Source organism: Sparus aurata, chromosome 21 (assembly GCF_900880675.1).
Source record: "Sparus aurata chromosome 21, fSpaAur1.1, whole genome shotgun sequence".
Taxonomy (NCBI): domain Eukaryota; kingdom Metazoa; phylum Chordata; class Actinopteri; order Spariformes; family Sparidae; genus Sparus; species Sparus aurata.
This window is the reverse complement of record NC_044207.1, coordinates 11,808,299-11,825,733: the sequence shown is the minus strand read 5'-3', so window position 1 is coordinate 11,825,733 and position 17,435 is coordinate 11,808,299. Positions and strand designations below refer to the sequence as shown.

The 17,435-nt window shown below is 42.5% G+C and overlaps 1 protein-coding gene across 6 annotated transcripts; it reads right to left on the bottom strand.

The window, feature by feature from the left end:
* Positions 1 to 1,135: 1,135 nt before the first annotated feature.
* On the bottom strand, positions 1,136 to 15,222 carry LOC115572314 (serine/threonine-protein kinase tousled-like 1-B). 6 transcript variants are annotated; one of them, XM_030402243.1, is made up of 23 exons: positions 14,573 to 15,222; positions 12,666 to 12,787; positions 11,576 to 11,644; positions 11,287 to 11,325; positions 11,078 to 11,153; positions 10,952 to 10,995; positions 10,773 to 10,862; positions 10,589 to 10,669; positions 10,385 to 10,477; positions 10,139 to 10,249; positions 9,803 to 9,847; positions 9,351 to 9,487; positions 8,975 to 9,166; positions 8,238 to 8,304; positions 7,878 to 7,975; positions 7,645 to 7,726; positions 7,459 to 7,550; positions 7,199 to 7,288; positions 4,946 to 5,115; positions 4,525 to 4,660; positions 4,240 to 4,351; positions 3,994 to 4,101; positions 1,136 to 2,908 (listed from the first exon to the last, which is right to left on the bottom strand). In XM_030402243.1, exons 1-23 carry the CDS (start codon positions 14,697 to 14,699, stop codon positions 2,759 to 2,761), a joined length of 2,331 nt encoding a protein of 776 aa, XP_030258103.1. In that variant the 5' UTR covers positions 14,700 to 15,222; the 3' UTR covers positions 1,136 to 2,758. The 6 variants fall into 6 exon arrangements, with proteins under 6 accessions (XP_030258103.1, XP_030258104.1, XP_030258105.1 ...); XM_030402244.1 differs by having other exon boundaries at positions 10,773 to 10,856; XM_030402245.1 differs by lacking the exon at positions 11,287 to 11,325.
* Positions 15,223 to 17,435: the final 2,213 nt, after the last annotated feature.

Below are 17,435 nucleotides of genomic sequence, written 5' to 3'. Positions count from 1 at the left end.
GTAAGTCGTAATAAGTTGAAATGCCAACCTATTGAATTAATCCGTCAAATGAATGGGGGAACCACAAATTGCCAGGGAACCTTCTAACTGTAGCTGTCGTGAGCTAGTTAGCTTTCCAGCTAGTGGTTCAGACTGGTATAATGAGAAGAGCCTGGTGAAGACTAGCTGGTTAGCATGTTAACTTCAGAAGATATTGTTTAACATAAAATCTTTTCCTTTACATTTCACTTAATTGCTACACGGTGCCCCTTTAAATTATTTAAATCTCATTAGTTTTAGCATTCTGAGGTGTGAACCAATCCAAAATATATATCAGAATATATTCTGATTGAACCATGGCCAAGTGAATTCTAGTTCAAATAGTTTGCGGTATAATTTTTCAGCAAACCCAGCTCTGTAATCCAGCCTAAAATTGGGACTGTACTGTGACGGTGCTTGTGTAGCCATGTATAAAGAATTTCAATATGCAGTGTGTTCTTCTTCATTCACACACTGATAATCATCACCTCCCCCTGTGCTCCATCTTGTATGGAACACTTCCAGTGATGTTGCGTAACCCTTCGCAGGAAATATGGGTCACACTGTAGGAATTAAGACGGGTAAGGCAATCTTTAGTGCATATGAATGACAGGGCCCCAGTGCTGCGCCCCCGCCGCTGATGTCATCTGACACGTAGCTTACAAATGGCTGTACTTAGATCCGTCTACACACGGCTGCATTAACCGCGTGGTGAGCGCACTCGTCGCTGGCTGGCACCCATTTTCTACTGTGCAGGGAGACAACTAGACAGCAGGTGTACGTTAGTTTCATGCCTCGCTGCACCCGAGTGGATCAAATTACAATTTATCAAAGTGGACACAGGCTTTACCTGTTTCCCTGCACTTCATCACCTGCTTTCATTTGAGAGCAGCAAGCCGTGGAGCAGCTACTTTCTGCATTTTAAATCTGCCCGTCATATATTTTTTTTTAAAGCCGGGGCGAAGATGAGACACCAACAACTTGCTGTTAAATGCTCCCACTTGTCTTTAATCTGACTTCTCGCCCAGAAAGATTTTCTCTTTGTTGCCACGGGTCTGCTTTCGGGGCAGAGTCCCGGCTGCCAGCGTTATAGAGGGTTTAAAATGTCACAACAGCGTACAGGTAGGTGTTTTTTTATTTACAGGACGACAACATTTGGATATATCCACTTGATTTTTCTAGCTGCAGCAAATCATGCTGCAACACAGCCAACCTGGAGCGTTCCCACTTCTACTGGCACGAACAGGTGTGAGCGGTCCACTCTGGGACTTTGCTCCGTATATCGTCTGTTGGACTTGAACATAAAAAGTAAAAAAAAAACAACAAAAAAAAAACAAGTGGACATCGACGTTGGTGGCAGAGGAACTTGTGGCATCGCCCCCCCCCCCCCCCCCCAAATTCCTGAACAGCGCAGCGGGTGTCCTGTTTCAGTATAAAAGGGGGTCTCTGGAGAGTGTTTCTCTTATCGCAGTTCAAGTGCGCACATATGCCAGGCGGAAACCATTCACATGTTACGAACTAAAAGCAACATTTATAGCAGCAAACTGAGAACAGCTTTCAGGAGGAAAACACAAAGAAACGGAGCAAAGTGAGACACTGGGAAGCAAGGAGAAGCCTCATTATTATGTATTTGCTATTGAGTAATGTCTCCTGCACATGAAATGTACACTGAACTCTGTGTGTCCCGAGTCTTTGCAGTACAGTAACAGCTCGTCCAGCCCCTCAGTTCAGTCCCTTCAGGAGGCTCGATGAGGACGTCCATGACAACATGGTACTGCAATACTCTGAGACATCTTATCAGAACAACAACGATGGATTAAGACAGATTCACAGATCCACTTCCTGGAAACCCAATAGTAGATCTGAATTGCTTTTGCAACAAAAAAAAAAAAAAAAAAAAAACAGTAATAAGAACAGAGGACTTGGCTACTGATCAGTCCAGAACTAGCTGTAGTACTTCATGCCAAATGTGTGGGACCAGATCGCCATGACGACCTGGACCAGAAGTGCAAATTCACCCCAGAAATTTCATCTGGAACATTTTTTTTTTTTCTTTTTTTTTTAAGGGGATACAAGTTAACCCCTCTTGTGTGCAAAGGGGCTACAAGGGTAAATCAATGACATGTAACCACCATTTTGTGCCTCATTAAAAATGGATCGCAGAACACGAGGCCCACATTTGTCGTGCGGACACTTGGACCTGTTCGCCCTTTTCTTCTGCTCCTTGCTAGTCAACCCCACCCTCATATGTCAACAAGAGAACATCTATAACAGCGACTTTATGTTGAAGAGATTCTTAGCCATCTTGTGAGGTGTGTGATGATGTGGAGCGGAGAGAGGAGGGCTTGGAGAGGCCAATCTACGAGCCACTGCAGCTGTCGAAATGTCTCCTAAGGGGTTAATCAACACAGTCCATAAACAAATCCACCAGCATCATCGCTTTCATTTCTTGTTGCCCCTCTCTCTTTCTATTCCCCTTCTTTTCTCCAGTTTTGCCCTTTCCTGTATCTCATACAGCTGAGTTCAAGGGAACAACTCTGTACAACATATACAGAGGTACACGTCTTCATCCATTTCCATCTCATTTCATTCTGCTCTGTTGCTAACAGATCCATTTGGGAACAGCTCGAGTAAAAAAAAATGATGAAGAGAGAAAAATCCACATCCGTTATCCTCCAATTCCAACAATCCTGCCTTGAGGTTGGCCAGAGGGTCCTGTCAGTCAGTGTGAAAGAGCCAGTCAGTAGGTGGGGAGCGATGAGGCGGAGGGCTGCAGGGAGCCGGAGGAGTTTGAACGTCTCATGTGAGGGAGGAGGTAGGAGTCCGAGCACAGCTGGTGGACATCGAACCGGTCCTCCTTACGGTAGGCCAGACAGCGGCGGATAAATGCCTACAGAGGAGAGGAAACGGATTATAGACAGAGGCTGGAAGAGCGTGTTATGTGTCTATATTTACTTATAGACACACTACAGCGGAGAAACTGTTAACACATCAGTGAACGGACGATTGTTTGAAAACTCTGGTAGACATTAATAACACTTCAAGTACAGTACGTTGATGCTTTTATACTGCAACACACCAACTCAACTCAGTTATGGTTACACCTACATAATTTAATTATCTGGGTGAAAAACAGATATTCCTTACGGTTATTTAATGTATAAATGGTTCTTTTTGGTTGAATTTAGAGAACATTTTATCATATCAGAAGATTTTATTTACACACACACACACACACACGCACACACACACGCTCTATTCCATATTGTCCACCCCTAAAGGCTAACTTAGGCTAAAACACGGATCTAAAAAGGGCTGTCTGTATATTTTTCGGGGGTTTCTGAACGCTTAGGGTTGAGAAAGAAGAGAAAGAGAGGTGCCACGTGAAATTGTGGGGGCCAGTGTGATAAATAATTCATGCAAGACAACCACAAAACAAGATGTAGCAGTTTAAAACAATGGCGGACACCCGAAAGTACAAGAAATTACATTTGTCGACACATCACAATGTATTTCATGGCCTCACAGAACACCGGCATCTACAGCGCTGCCTCCGCTTTTGCCTCTTTCATAACAGGCACATTATCACAAACTTCCTCCATCGTTGCCGTCAGAAACTCTTCACTCTTTAGCTGCCAATTACTGGATATATTGCCTCACATCACGAAAAAAGGACGCATGGAAGTATGTGGGCATTTACGGCTGTATCGTTGGAAATGGATGTCTCCATTTCTGTACATAAAGGGGGCATAAATGAGCCTTTACTTCAATACTTTATTTATTGAGGTAATGCTGGAATATTTCAGCCAGTATCGTAGTCATAATGTAGTCTGAGAAATCTGACATTGTTCACATGGAGAAGTGACTAGAGCTGAGAGCTAAGCAAAATGGATACAGTAAAACTGGCATACTAGCCCTTGTGTGATACTGTATACTGTGTCTTTATTAATCTTATTGTGTGTAGTTGCGTGTTACCTTGGCCTCCGTGCTAGCCTGTGGTTTAGCAGGAAACTGGACCTCTGTGGCTTTAAGAATGGTGTTTTCCTGGAGAATGTCCTGCTGGGACTGGTTGTGACCAAACGGCTAGAAAGAAAAACCCCGCAGACAATCACCAACAAGCCAGTGTCTTTTTATACTTCTTCAACAATCGTGAGGACGACCTGAAAAACAATTTAACTAGAAGAAAATCCAAAGTGTAGCCGGTGCCGTTTAGTGTTGTACCTTGCGTCCGTAGAGGCACTGGAAGAAGATCACCCCCACAGACCAGACGTCCACCTTGTTGGAGATTTTCGGGGGCTCCTTCCCCACCACAAAACACTCTGGAGGAAGGTACCTGAAACACACATACAGGATACAGTGTAATCTCATACCATTTAATAGATTTGTCAAACAATGAATGATTTCTCTACTTGACTACTTGAATTTTCAATTTAAGGTCTTAAAAAAAAAGTACTGTGACAATTCACTGCCCATATGGTTTACAATATTAATGTGTGATGGTTTTACCAGTAGGTGCCTGCTCCCTGCGATGTGAGGTCCATCCCGTCCACGCCGTAGTTGTCGTCATCCATAATCTTTGACAGGCCAAAGTCTGTGATTTTGATTTCCCCACATGCGGTACCATCCACCAATAAGATGTTACCTGCGCACCCACACACACAATCAGACTCAATACAGTGTGCGAGACAGATTGATCAACACAAGATCAGGTTAAAAACTGGAAAGGACTACAGCTGTATCACCAACTGTAGTGCACCAGATATGCAAATCCCAACCAGAACCATTTCACACAGCATGTGAATAAAACATAAACTGTAACTGCACAGACTTGAGATGACTTCAGCCCCTTCTTATCAGTTATTACAAACTAAGCAGTGTAGCCGTTTTCAACAGGTTTCAGTTTCTATTTTTTGAACATGTGACCCACCAGGTTTGAGGTCGTAGTGGATGATGGGGGGTTTGATTTCGTTGAGGTAGCGCAGGGCGCTGACGATCTGCATGACGATGGAGCGAGCTTCTTTCTCTGACATCAGCTTGTTCTGCTTCAGGTAGAAGTCCAGGTCGTTGCCTTCGCAGAACTCCAAGACAGTACAGAACCTGAGGACAGAGATGAACACACACACACGGTTATACACAGGAGAAAAAGAGATAATTCAACTTAATGTCAACAAATCAAGTTGAACAGAGCTTGCAATTTTTTATGACAAGAATAAAACTAATGACACTGAGTTATTGATCTCCAAGTAGAGGGATCAACTAATACTACTCCTAGATTTCTTTATCTGTTCTTTTTCGGTTATGACTCACTGTCAAAACAGATTATATCAGAATGCTGTACGGCAATCGTGTTTTTTTGTGTTCAACCTAAGTCAGGCCATTCAACAACAATAGCACTCATAACACATCCATACAGGGTTAATAGTATTCACAGCAGTTACAAAAAACAACTTTTTTTTTCTTAAAAACACACACTGATATCAGATTGGTACTCGGTGTAGGGAAGGACAAAATGGTATCGGAACATGCCAACTACTACTCAAACTGTATCAGCAATGCAACAACCAGTTAGGGCTGCAGCTATCAAATATTTTTAGAATCGAGTATTCTACTGATTATTCCATCGATTAATCGAGTAATCTAATAAAAAATAACTTTGCATTATCAAACAACAAAACCAAATAATGCATAATGGTGTGTGTGTGTGTGTGTAAAGGAGTTATTTGGTGTAGGCTATTACTCTCTCTTGCAATTTAACACAATTTAACACAAATTAGTTTCCATATCTTAACATGATATCTGGTCATACCGACATCAGGCTACAGCCTCTACAAATACCATACGTTCTAACTAGCGATGGAAGTCGTTAAGTCGTTACGTTAAATCTGCTAACATCAATGTTTACGTTAGCTTGTGTGGGCGACGCTTGGTGAGCTGATGTTCACAACTGGATGCTTTCGGTTCAGAAGTTTAATCGTTGTTAACGTGCTGTTGTGGTACGCCAGTTCTGCTTTGCGGTAGACACGTTGCACTTTGTTATCTTCTCTTTTAAGTGTGAAATGATCGCAAACTTTGGACATTCTCTGTCTTTTACGGACAGTTTTTTGGCTCTCCGCCATCGCGCTAACTCAATTCTGAACGTTGTGGTGTGTGTCTGCAAGAACAGTCCGTGTGGAAAAATTATCCCTGAGCTAAGCAGGCCACATGACGCGGGTGATAGGAATTAAATGAAGCCTCGAGGCAGAGATTTTGCTTCAACTATTTTTTGTAATCAAATTATTCGATTTACTCGAGTAATTGTTTCAGCTCTACAACCAGTTGATTAAATCAATTAAAATAAAATTATTTGCCATCTATTTTGATAATCAATTAATCGTCTGTCATTTCTTTTCAACACTTGCTGGTTCCAGCTTCTAAAATGGAAAGATTTGCTGCTTTTCTTTGTCATTTGTGCTAATAGATGAAGTGTTTGGTCAAAAGGAGCAATCTGAAGACATTTTGACATTTTAGAGACGAAACAATTAATTGTGAAAATGATTAGCAGATTAACCAACAAAAGAAATGGGATTGTATACTGGGCTGGGCTGCAGCTGAAGATTGACAGTCTGAGGGCTAAGAGGATGAATTCCCCTTCTCCCTCCCCCACATGCAGGTCATGGGTCAGCGTCAGGACCTTCTGCTGCTGAATGAGCCGACTGAAGATTCCAGTCATGTATGGGAGCCACTATCTTACATAAGTAAAGCTTTGCCAACATTATACAATATGAACACAGCCCATGCTCAACCTTTGTCCTCAGAGAGATAACGACGCCGTATTGTCAGACTGGAAAGTTAACACTAGCTGCAGTGACTTCACCCCACATGCTCAGATGTTAACCCTTTACAGATAACTTCCATTGTCAGGGCATGTTGACGCTGATACATGCATTTTTTTGTGTCTTTGCTTTTACGATTTAAACTTTACCAATCTGATATCACCCTTATGAGGTTTGCTCTTACTTGCAGTTCTGACTGACGCAAAGCCTGAGGCAGAATACAAACAAGTCACGCATTATTTCAATATTTACTGGTTGGAACCTTTACAAAAGCTTTGAATGTTACTGATGTGTTGTTTTAACCCGGCGCTGGGTGATAAACGACCTCAGGATGTCAACCCAGCTGGCAGAGGTCAGAGGTGACTCACGTGTCAGTATCCAGGGAGAAATAGTCGTACAGTTTGACTATTCTGGGATGGTCCAGCTGCTTGTGTATCCGGTACTCCCTGCATGCATGCCTGGAAGGAAATGAATGTCAACGTAGCGTGTATTAGTGGAGAAGCATTTTGTCTTTTGTATATCTGAAGTTGAGAGAGTGTGTGTGTGTGTGTGTGTGTGTGTGTGTGTGTGTGTGTGTGTGTGTGTGTGTGTGTGTGTGTGTGTGTGTGTGTGTGTATATGAGACCTACTTGTGGTAGTTCTCCTTTTTCTCCTCTCTCCAGTTCTTGTTGAGCTGGTGGATTTTAACAGCTGCGTAGCGCTGCTCAAACAGGTCAAAAGCCTGTGTGACAAGAAAAACGCAAACAAATTTGTTTTATACTCACACATGCTTTACAGAGAGAGGGGATGAGGAAGGAAGACAATGCAAAAGTTACCTTATAGACCTCACTGAAGCCGCCCCTGCCCAGCAAGTGCAGCAGCAGGTACCTCTCATTCAGGGTGGGATGGTCTTTAAACCTGTGTGACGAGCACACAAGATTATTTAAGCTCATTGCTCACACCAAACTCTACGTCTTGACCATAAAAGACACTCTCCATTTCCTTAATGTTTTGTATCGACAGTGTAAACTCCAAACCATTGGGTCACGTTCCTGAAGAACAGACTTACGCTGAGCTGTCCTCGTTGTTTATCCTCTTCAGCTCTCTGATATGGAGGTTCCTCACCCGCTCCAACCGCTCCAGCTCTGCTTGGATCTCTGCTTCCTCCTGCATAAACACACCATTTTAGATCATTTTCTGGTTGATGGTTCATGAACTTAAAACCCATGAATGCAATTAAACTATTTGAAAGTCTGGCGGCCATTTTAAAACGGAGTGCGCGACCATCTATGTGTAGCTTTAATTTGATTTTCAGTGTTTCAATGAACCTTTTGGCCCCTTCACTAGATACCAATGTTTTACGGTCAGAGTATGTCGTCATCTTTGATAAATTGCTTGATTGAATTTTTTTTTCTTTTTTCCTACCAACCTTTTTCAGATGTCCAAGGCGAAGCTTGAAGATCTCTTCCTGCTCGTGATACTCGGCGAGGGTGAGCCTGCCAAAATACAGACATGTCAGAATCTCCAGAGGGGACAAAAGTCTCAGAAAACTTGGCTGTTCGTGTACGAGGCTCATACAGTTTTAACGAGTAAAAATCAAGCACTTCTGAAGCATTTTTAAAAAGGTACATAAACCAATAATTTCCAGACTCTTGTTGTCTTTATCATCACATAAATACCTACTATAAATATGAAAAGTTAATTTTACAGATTGCCTTTATATCCTCAGTGATCAATGTATTTCATCAAATTGTTTATTTCACCAGCTGTTCATATTACCTTTGAATGTACATCTTGATCATGGTTATTTAATGCTTGTAAATTCCAACACCAGGAGACAATAAACAAATATGATGAAGGGATTGTTTCATTAAAAATATTTTACGATTTCTGTGTTTATATGACTGATGTTCAAGGAATGTATTAGAATTCTACTGTATTCCTAGCCTGAAAACAGAAAAACTTTCAAGGCAAAGTCGTGAAAGTTTGGAAAATGCAGTAACACTGCATTTGGGTCTACAGAAGTCAGTCTAAGTTAAGATAAATGTATCCAAGAGAGGCCTATAATGCATGGCTTCTGCGGTCAAATCAATATAAACGGGGGGCAATAATCTTTCTTTATGGTCCAGCCTCCTCCAGTTTTACACAAAATGACAGCATACTCACAGCTGGGGCAAAGAGGGCTTGAGGAAGGGGTCTGAGTCGTTGCCGTTGACCACCTTGGTTTTGCGCTGCTTGGGTTCAGAGGTGGAGGCCACTGAGAGGGAGGGTGACGCAGGGTTTGGAGGCTTCCTCTTGGCCAGAAGCTTCCTCTGTCGCTCTATGTCCTCCCTCTGCTGGTTGATGCCCTCCTGCTGCCTGCACAGATAAGACAACACAGACTTTCAGATGTTTTCTCCTGGTGGTGAAGTGACGCAGGCATACAACTTTTACTCTTGCCACTGTATTTCTGACCCTGCAGTTTAGAAGTTGAAATCTATGAGAAATATACTGATATCAATTCAACTTGATTGACAGCTGTGCATGTATTGTATTCTCTCACTTGATCAGGTTCTGGAATGCGTATCCGTCGGTCCACTGCTCTGTGTAGGACGCCCCGTGTCTGACGGTGGTGAAGTGACCCAGACGGAGACGGTCCTGCATGCTCTTCTCACGACACGACTGCTTCTCCTGAGTGCTCTGTTCACAAATACATGACGCCATTGCACATATATAAATAATACACATTTCTGTAGGCTTTGCACAGAGACAAACAAAGTATTCTGGTGACAATCGCTCACCCATAGCCTCCAGATTACCATCTCCAACCAGAATAGTGTAGTAGGTAAGGCAATTTTAAAATGACAAAACCCAAAGCTCCAGACATTATATAAATCAAATGAATGTATCGTGAATTGCTAAATCCCACCACCACTGTGCAGCTCTATGCAAAATGGTGAGTTGGAGACTTCATGAAAAAAGGTGGCTGATGAAGAGATTCAAAGATCTACCAACCCACAGGCAGAATTTGTCCCTCAGGAATTGTAGAGCAAAGCAGAGCTAAAACACCAGAGAATATCGGACTTATTATTGGAAAAGATGTTGCTCCATTTCTGTTGCCTGTGTAACGTGGGACCATTATATCTCTACAAGCAATATGTCTCAAGTCTTCTACATGTTGCTGACCCATGGGTGTGCCATGATGGCATGATAAGAGGATACAGGGTCTCTCTGAGGTTGTTCTTCTCTTTCTGCTTACAAAAAACACATAATGCATTGGTTTTCCTTCATTTGAAATGTAGCGTGAGAACACAAACGGGGTGCGTACATCTATGCAGAGACAACAGATACCTTCTCTATAAGCAGTTTCTTGCTCATGGTGATGCACTTATTGAGCCTCTCCTTGTATTTCTCCAGGAGTTTCTGCTGTTCATCTATCTGTCTCCGCAGGTCACAGTTAGCCTGTTTAAGAAAGACGGCAGGGACATTGTTAAATGCAGTTGTGTAGTTATAATCATATTAAAAACCGAATGACATAATAACCCAACATTTGTCCTCCTATACACTATCCATCAAAACTATCAATGCCCAACTCACCCTGAGCAGGTCATCTATTCGCCCCTCTTTCTTCTCCAGGTCCAGACTCTTGTTACTCTCCAGAGCAGCGAGTTTCAGGCCTGTTAACTCCGTCTAAGAGAACCAGACAGAGAGGTACCAGTCAGTACAATGTATGCTGCAGGAAGGCTTGACGACAAGAGTGACATGCCAGTATTTCATGCATTCATGCACGTGCCACATTACCTGGACACACTTGCTTGAGGAGGCTTTGGGATTGTGTTCCCCAAAAGACAAGCTCGTAGGAGAGGAACTGTTCTGCCGGATCTACACACAAAGAGGTTTTTGTTAAATCTGCATCCCCCTCATGTGCAGACAACGCGTCAGAAATCCTTGTGTTAAGGCATCCTACTGTTAGTGAAATACTCACAATGGAGCCAGGCGCAGAGTGGGAGTTCTGTGGTGAGCGGCGAGCTGATGGGAGGCCTCTGACTGGACTGGAACCATTTCCACCCTGAAACTTTGCAGAGGAAACACATTGTCAGAATTGGGGTCAATATGACGAGCACTGTTATAATTTGGAACGATGGAAGTTGCTTTTGCACTCACATCAAAGTAGTCGCTGATCTTGGGCCCACGTGTGGAGGTCTTCCCTGCACAGAAAATGTATTTAAAGATTCAGTCCAACTTCTTGCTGCTTATACAATCCTGATTTCTTATAGGTGTCAGTCATACCTTGACTACTCTCTGAATAGGTGTCAGCTTTCCTTTTCCTCCCTCTGGACGATTCAGAGTGCTTCTTCTCCGGGGTCTGTGAATTAATATGAAGTAAGAGAGAAAGAGAAAAAAAATCAGGTGCAACTCTAGTGAGTTTACCTAACAAAGCTGGTTCAAGTAGTGGTGGTGTTGAGCAGGACAGAGCAGCAGGAAGAAAGAGTACATACTGAGTAGGCAGGAGAGCTCCCTCTTTTCAAATCAGAGTTCTAGGAAGAGAAGAGAAGAGAAGAGAAGAGAAGAGAAGAGAAGAGAAGGAGAGTTGGAGGCAGTGGGAGAGACAGAAAGACGAGTGGGCAGAGCAAGGAAAAACATGCAACTGTGTCTAACCAGGATTCACTGTCGGCAGCTGTGTAACAAAATGTGCAATATTTAATTCCTTCTTTTGTTACGTCTTCCTAAAATAAATAACAGTCACCCACGCCTGTTGCAAAAGTGGTAAATGTTTGTGAGTTTTACCTCCGACTCCTTGTCGCTAGAAGAGCCCAGACTGCCATAGCTGTGGTTAGAGGACTCGTTGGCCAGACCCTGTACACAGTGAGAATTCAAACACAATATGAAAAACGTCTCTACATGTCAGTGATTTTATCGAACTTCAGTAATCTTGCGTAATGTATACATAAGTGAAACAAAGCCTGGAGGCAGGCCTCCGGTCTACTATGTCACATTGGAATCCAGATCTTCAGTTATTAGGTGTGTCGCATGGCCCTTTCCCAAAACATGACATTTACAAGAAGCCTGCATCCATTCTTTAAAAAAAACAGGAACTTTTACATGCTTCTCCACCATGGGAACCTAGGTTAGGTTCTTTTAATTTCCGCTATCAAAAAGTCCCTGCTGTTAAGTTTTCACTTTCTTATAGCATAGTTATTATCATGGTGGAATTAGTCACTGGTGAACACAAGCCTCAAGACTGATATAACATGTGTTTGGCATTCTTTCCAGTATAAGTGGGCATTGGTTGCTGCTAGTAGCGATATTAGAAGTTAGGACTGGAATTTCTTGTTGACATCTACATGATGTAGCCAATTTCTACAGTTTCAACAAAAACTGTAAAGAAAACAAAGCTGTTTAAAGCATTTTAAAACCTTGTTGGTCAGGAAACCTGACGCACAAATGAACTTTTAGCTCAGGAGTAGAGCTGCAACAATGGACAGATTTTGTGTAAATTATGAAATTATTCACCAACTGTTTAGATAATCAATTCATCGGTTTGATACATTCTTAAACAGTGAAAGAAGTATGAATTTGCTGATTCAAGCCTCTGAAGTGTGACTACTTTTATCCCATATGACATTAAACTCAATATCTTTGGGTTGTGAACAAAATAAGACATTTGAGGACATCATCTTTGCGTTGATACTTTATAAACCAAACAGCTGACTGATTCATCTGGACAATAACGGTTAGATTAATCGACAATGTAAACACTCCTCAGTTGCAGCACTACTCATGAGGCCCATTACCTTCTGGGACAACTGCGATAGCGTGTGACGCATCTAAAAAAAAAAGAAAAAAAAGGCGTCGGTGTTGTGTGTGCTGCGGTTACCTTAGCACCTCCACTGGTGCTCCCAGTGCTGCCTACTGTGTTGCCACTGACAGCTCCTGTGAACCTGGCCTCCAGCAGCTCCTGTCTCCTGGGGTCCAGGCTGTGCAGCTCCTCCATGGGGCCTGGCATGAGGGCATTGATACAGTAACATTAGACGCATACATCACTGCTAGAAAACCATGGTGACAAGAGCGACTGAGCCCTGAAATTTTTTTCCTGCGACTGAATTACCCGGAGAGGAATAAAAATGAGCGCTAAGAGAAGGAACAGAGGATGGTATCTGGGGGAGGATTAGAGAAAATTAGAGTGATTAGAGGATAAAAATAGAAAAATGGATTCAATTCAACTGGACAGCAGGTAGCTCTTTACAGGATGCACTTTCATGCTATGAGGATATACTGTAAATGAGTGACACTGCATTTCTAACTTGAACAGGAAGGTCGAAGAGAAAACACAATAATCTTCTGTCTCCTCAGTGTGACTGTAACAATGGCCTGATTGCATACTGCTAAACTGGTCTGTGATATTCAGGGATCTCCACACCGTGCAGATCGAGCATAATTCAAACCGAGATGAAGAGAGGTTTAATCCCAAAGTCTCATCTCTCTACATGCTGCACAGTCTGAGGAGCAGGGTTTGGGCCTCTCAGTAGTTATGTGGCTAATTCGAATGCTACACATGTGCATCAGTGATCCTTATGTGGGGGAAACGGGACACGGCTTTTCAGGTCATTCGGGGTTTGCCAAGGCCTCGCTTTACATTTAAATTTCCTCTGAATCAGGTCAGATTTGCAGATGCTGGAGTCGTAAACCTCTGAGCCACACTGTTCATAGCATCAATCTGCCACAAGCAGCGGGGTAAACATATATGCTGGCTGGCCGGGGCCTTGATCTATGACAACCAGTTTCCACACAGGTCCTGTGCTCCCTGCTGACTGCTGCTGCAACGGTTTGTTTCCTTATTGGACATTTCCTGGCTGTCATCTTTACATAGCTTCTGGCACCGGGGCAAGCCCTAAAAGGCATAATGGACATTATGAAAGCGGTGGGCAGTGAAACAGGGAGCACACAACAAGGCCTGTGTGAGGTTACCTAAGGACAGGGGAGAGAGCGATGCTGCTTAATTAATCCATATACCCCCAGCTTCCTATTACTGCATATTCTGTATCTGAGCACGTTGCTGTGAGGAGTTTATGTTTTCAAAATGATTCGTCAACAATGTCAGCACTCACATTATAACGCATATTTTAGTTCTTACAGCCGCTGCCTGTTTTTTTTTTTTTTTAACACAACCCTTGCTGTAAAACTAACATAGTTAGCTGGAAGATCATAACAAATTGCTCCCACTTTTGAACACTGTTTTTTACCACATCGCATCCAGCAACTCTGCACAATCGGAGTAAACAGTCCAAACAGCAAGTCGTAAACAACAATAAGGAAAAACACATGCAACCAAACTGTCCAGAAAGGTGAAATCCACGGCCTGTTCTCAAGTTTATAGCAGTCGGGGCATGCACTGCAATGCATTAATGGATGCATGCATAGCTACGTTGTTTAATATCCAACTAGGTGCTGCTGATAAGGGGCCAATGTTACAAACTGCTACTAAACTGCAATCGCATCAACAGCTCCGAGAAGCTACACATCGTGTTAGCTGACAGTCGTACAAGCAAAACAACAAGCTAGCGCTGCCTTTGTGCAAACATGATAGCTTGCTGCTACTTAGACTGGCCATCAACTGAACTGACAGCTGACGTTTGGCTTCCAATTCACGGCATCAGTGAACTTGACATCCATTTTTACTTGAACAAACGTTAGCTCAACACGGCCAAAATAATCCACTTCTCCTGCAAAGGACACACTTTAGGGAGAATAAGAGTCGGTCGTGCACTTGGCGAGCTAATATACCTTCCTTGCTCTTTGCGGTCGCCGTTATATGTTGTTGAGAAATCGTTGGGGACGAGGAGAGCTGCGACCAAGATGGCGTCGCCTCCAAACTTCCACCACCACTTCCACTGTTACTTTGGACACTCATGAAGCCACTTTACCGCCGAGAGGAGCCAGCGTACACACTGCCGTTCGCGGAAATCCCAAACTTGCGTCCATCTTTTGACACCTGCTGTAGCCAAACAGGCGAGTAAACGAGAGTTAGAGCGTTTCGTGGTCGCTAGACGTCTCGCATTTTGTAAGCCGTGCGGGTCCTGCGGAGGAGCGGCTTCTTTAGACACTCGCTGAAACGTTTCCAGTGTAACCTTTGCATGATGACCGCACCGCGCGCCTGTCAGCATCCAGTTCGCGAACGGAGCTCTGATTCTTGTAGGCGAGGCTATCGCGAGGCTGGCGCGCACCTTACTTGGCAGCGCGATGGGGGATGGCATGACATCGAAACAGACACTGATCTGGGATCATTTTACCCTCCTCCAAACTAGCCCGAGGTTGACTGGGAGGCACGTCTCAGCGTCGACCTGAGAACAGCCTCTTGTTTTGGTGAAAACAACAAACACCCCGAAAAGATGGCCGAAAGTTGTCTGCTGGAGAAGAACGACGGGAAACAGAACACACACACACACACACACACACACACACACACACACCTCATATGCATACTATTCATACATATGTATGTGAGTGAGTGTGTGTGTGCGTGTATATGTGTGTGTGTGTGTATATATATGTGTGTGTGTGTGCGTGTATATGTGTGTATATATATTATGATTATATATATATATATATATATATATATATATATATATATATATATATATATATATATGGACTACATATGCATACTGTATACATACATACAGATGCATACATACATATTTGTTCGTCTATATAAATATATATATACATATAATGTATCTATGTATGTACGTATTTTATGTGTGTATATATTTTTTCACAACAAAAAAAAATATATAAATAAAATAACAAATATATCTCCAGCATGCATGTACAGTAGTCTACAGAATGTGTTGTGTGTGACACAGAGTGTGTATGTGTGAGCCTGTGTGTGTGTGTGTGTGTGTGTGCGTGTGTGTGTGTGTGTGTGTGTGTGTGTGTGTGTGTGTGCTGCCCTACAAGAAGGCAAAGGCATTTTGATGCACTGCACCAAATTTGGAACAAAAGACCTTATAGCCCAGACCACATCACTATCCTCCCACCTGCACCTCCTCCCCCCAAACTTGTATTTCAAGACTGAAAAACAGCATATCAAGACCACAACCATACCTGTACACATATACTCACTCGTTCACACACTCTAACACACTGACAGGCTCTTTAACCATTCAACTGTTTGGCCTACATCTTACCCTTACATTCCTTTCTTGTTAATTCCGATGTAAAACATTGATTTTGCATGAGAATAAATTCACCGCAGCCCAGACTGTGAGATGAGAGTCAGCAAATGTGTGTTTTTCATGATACTGAAGAGATGTTTAACCTCTACTATTTGGAAAGTAAATTCAAATGTCATATCACTAGTTCAGATAGGCATTCAAAGTAATAGTGAGTACACTGTAAAAGGCTCATTTGTCTGTCAAACCCCTGCCCTCCTTGCAGTCAGATTGCATCAGGAAACAGACCGAGGCACAAACGATCATACTGCACCTCATATGCACCTGCCGGTAGTAACCTGAATTTTTTGGTCACATGGTTTCCATGGTAACAGAGCAATAGTCTTGACAGGCAATGAGGAGGGTTGTATAAGCAGTCTACTACATTACACTACTACACACACACACAAACACACACAGTTTGTGATGTCATTTCAGGTATGAAATTGAAGTTGTGTTATGAGGAAAAGGTGAGGGGTGACTGATACTCGAGCAGCAGTCAGGACATTCCAGGAGCGTCAAATGTCCGCTGGAAAATGCAGAGACTTGGCTGACATTTTGAAAACTGTCTGCAGTCTGTGTATAAGACAGAAACTATGGCCCGCCACAATCACTTCCCTTCAAATAATTATAAAAGTTTGAAAATACAAAGGGGGTAAAGAGCTAAAGAAGTAGCTTAGTAATAGATATTAAATCAGCTTTCAGCATACGCAGCTGAAATATAAAACTAAAACAATGTTGACATGGTGCACTGAAGTTTGGGATTTTAAAGGAAAATGAATGCATTTCTCCACATTTATATGTGCAGTTTTCCTCTGATATGATGGGTATGATTGGATGTGGTGATTACATTTTGCCAAATTTTGATGATGATCAAACAACAATTAACAAAAACATTATTTCAAGTAGGCTATACATGTGCAGAGCTCCAATGTAGTATCATAAAACAGTGAATTAACAGTTTGGCAAAATACAACCCTGCATAAAATAAGGCATTTGGTGTTGACTTCAGAAAATATTGGCTCATGTATTTCAGCAGGAGTAGATTTACCATCTACGAACCCATTCAAAACACGTTGAATACACACTAAGGATGCTCCACTGAGTCAGCCACATCTTTTCCACTGCACCTCTCTGAAGTGTAAATAATCGGATTCACACATATTAACTTCAATACTTTGATACTATAAAGGCTGAAAGAATAGTATGAGACAATTTTTTAATGATTTTGAGTATTGTCATACCCCCTGTCATCTCAGCCCTAGGTATCTCCACCAACTTTACACATTAAAGTGTGTTTACAGGTCATTTTAATATGAGTCCTAAAGTGTTATATGGGTGCAATGCTAGACCATAGGACTGCTTTTTCAAAACCTTCCGCATACATTATCAACAATGCACCGTAACTGCTGAGTGACATCATTGCTGGGAAT

Excerpts from the sequence above, each read along its gene's own strand:
- LOC115572314 (XM_030402243.1), bottom strand. The coding sequence starts at position 14,699 with ATGAGTGTCCAAAGTAACAGTGGAAGTGGTGGTGGAAGTTTGGAGGCG. Across the intron at positions 7,727-7,877 it reads AACAACGAGGACAGCTCAGC|GTTTAAAGACCATCCCACCC; the intron begins GTAAGTCTGTTC and ends CTCGTCACACAG. Across the intron at positions 7,551-7,644 it reads GCTTCAGTGAGGTCTATAAG|GCTTTTGACCTGTTTGAGCA; the intron begins GTAACTTTTGCA and ends CTTGTCACACAG.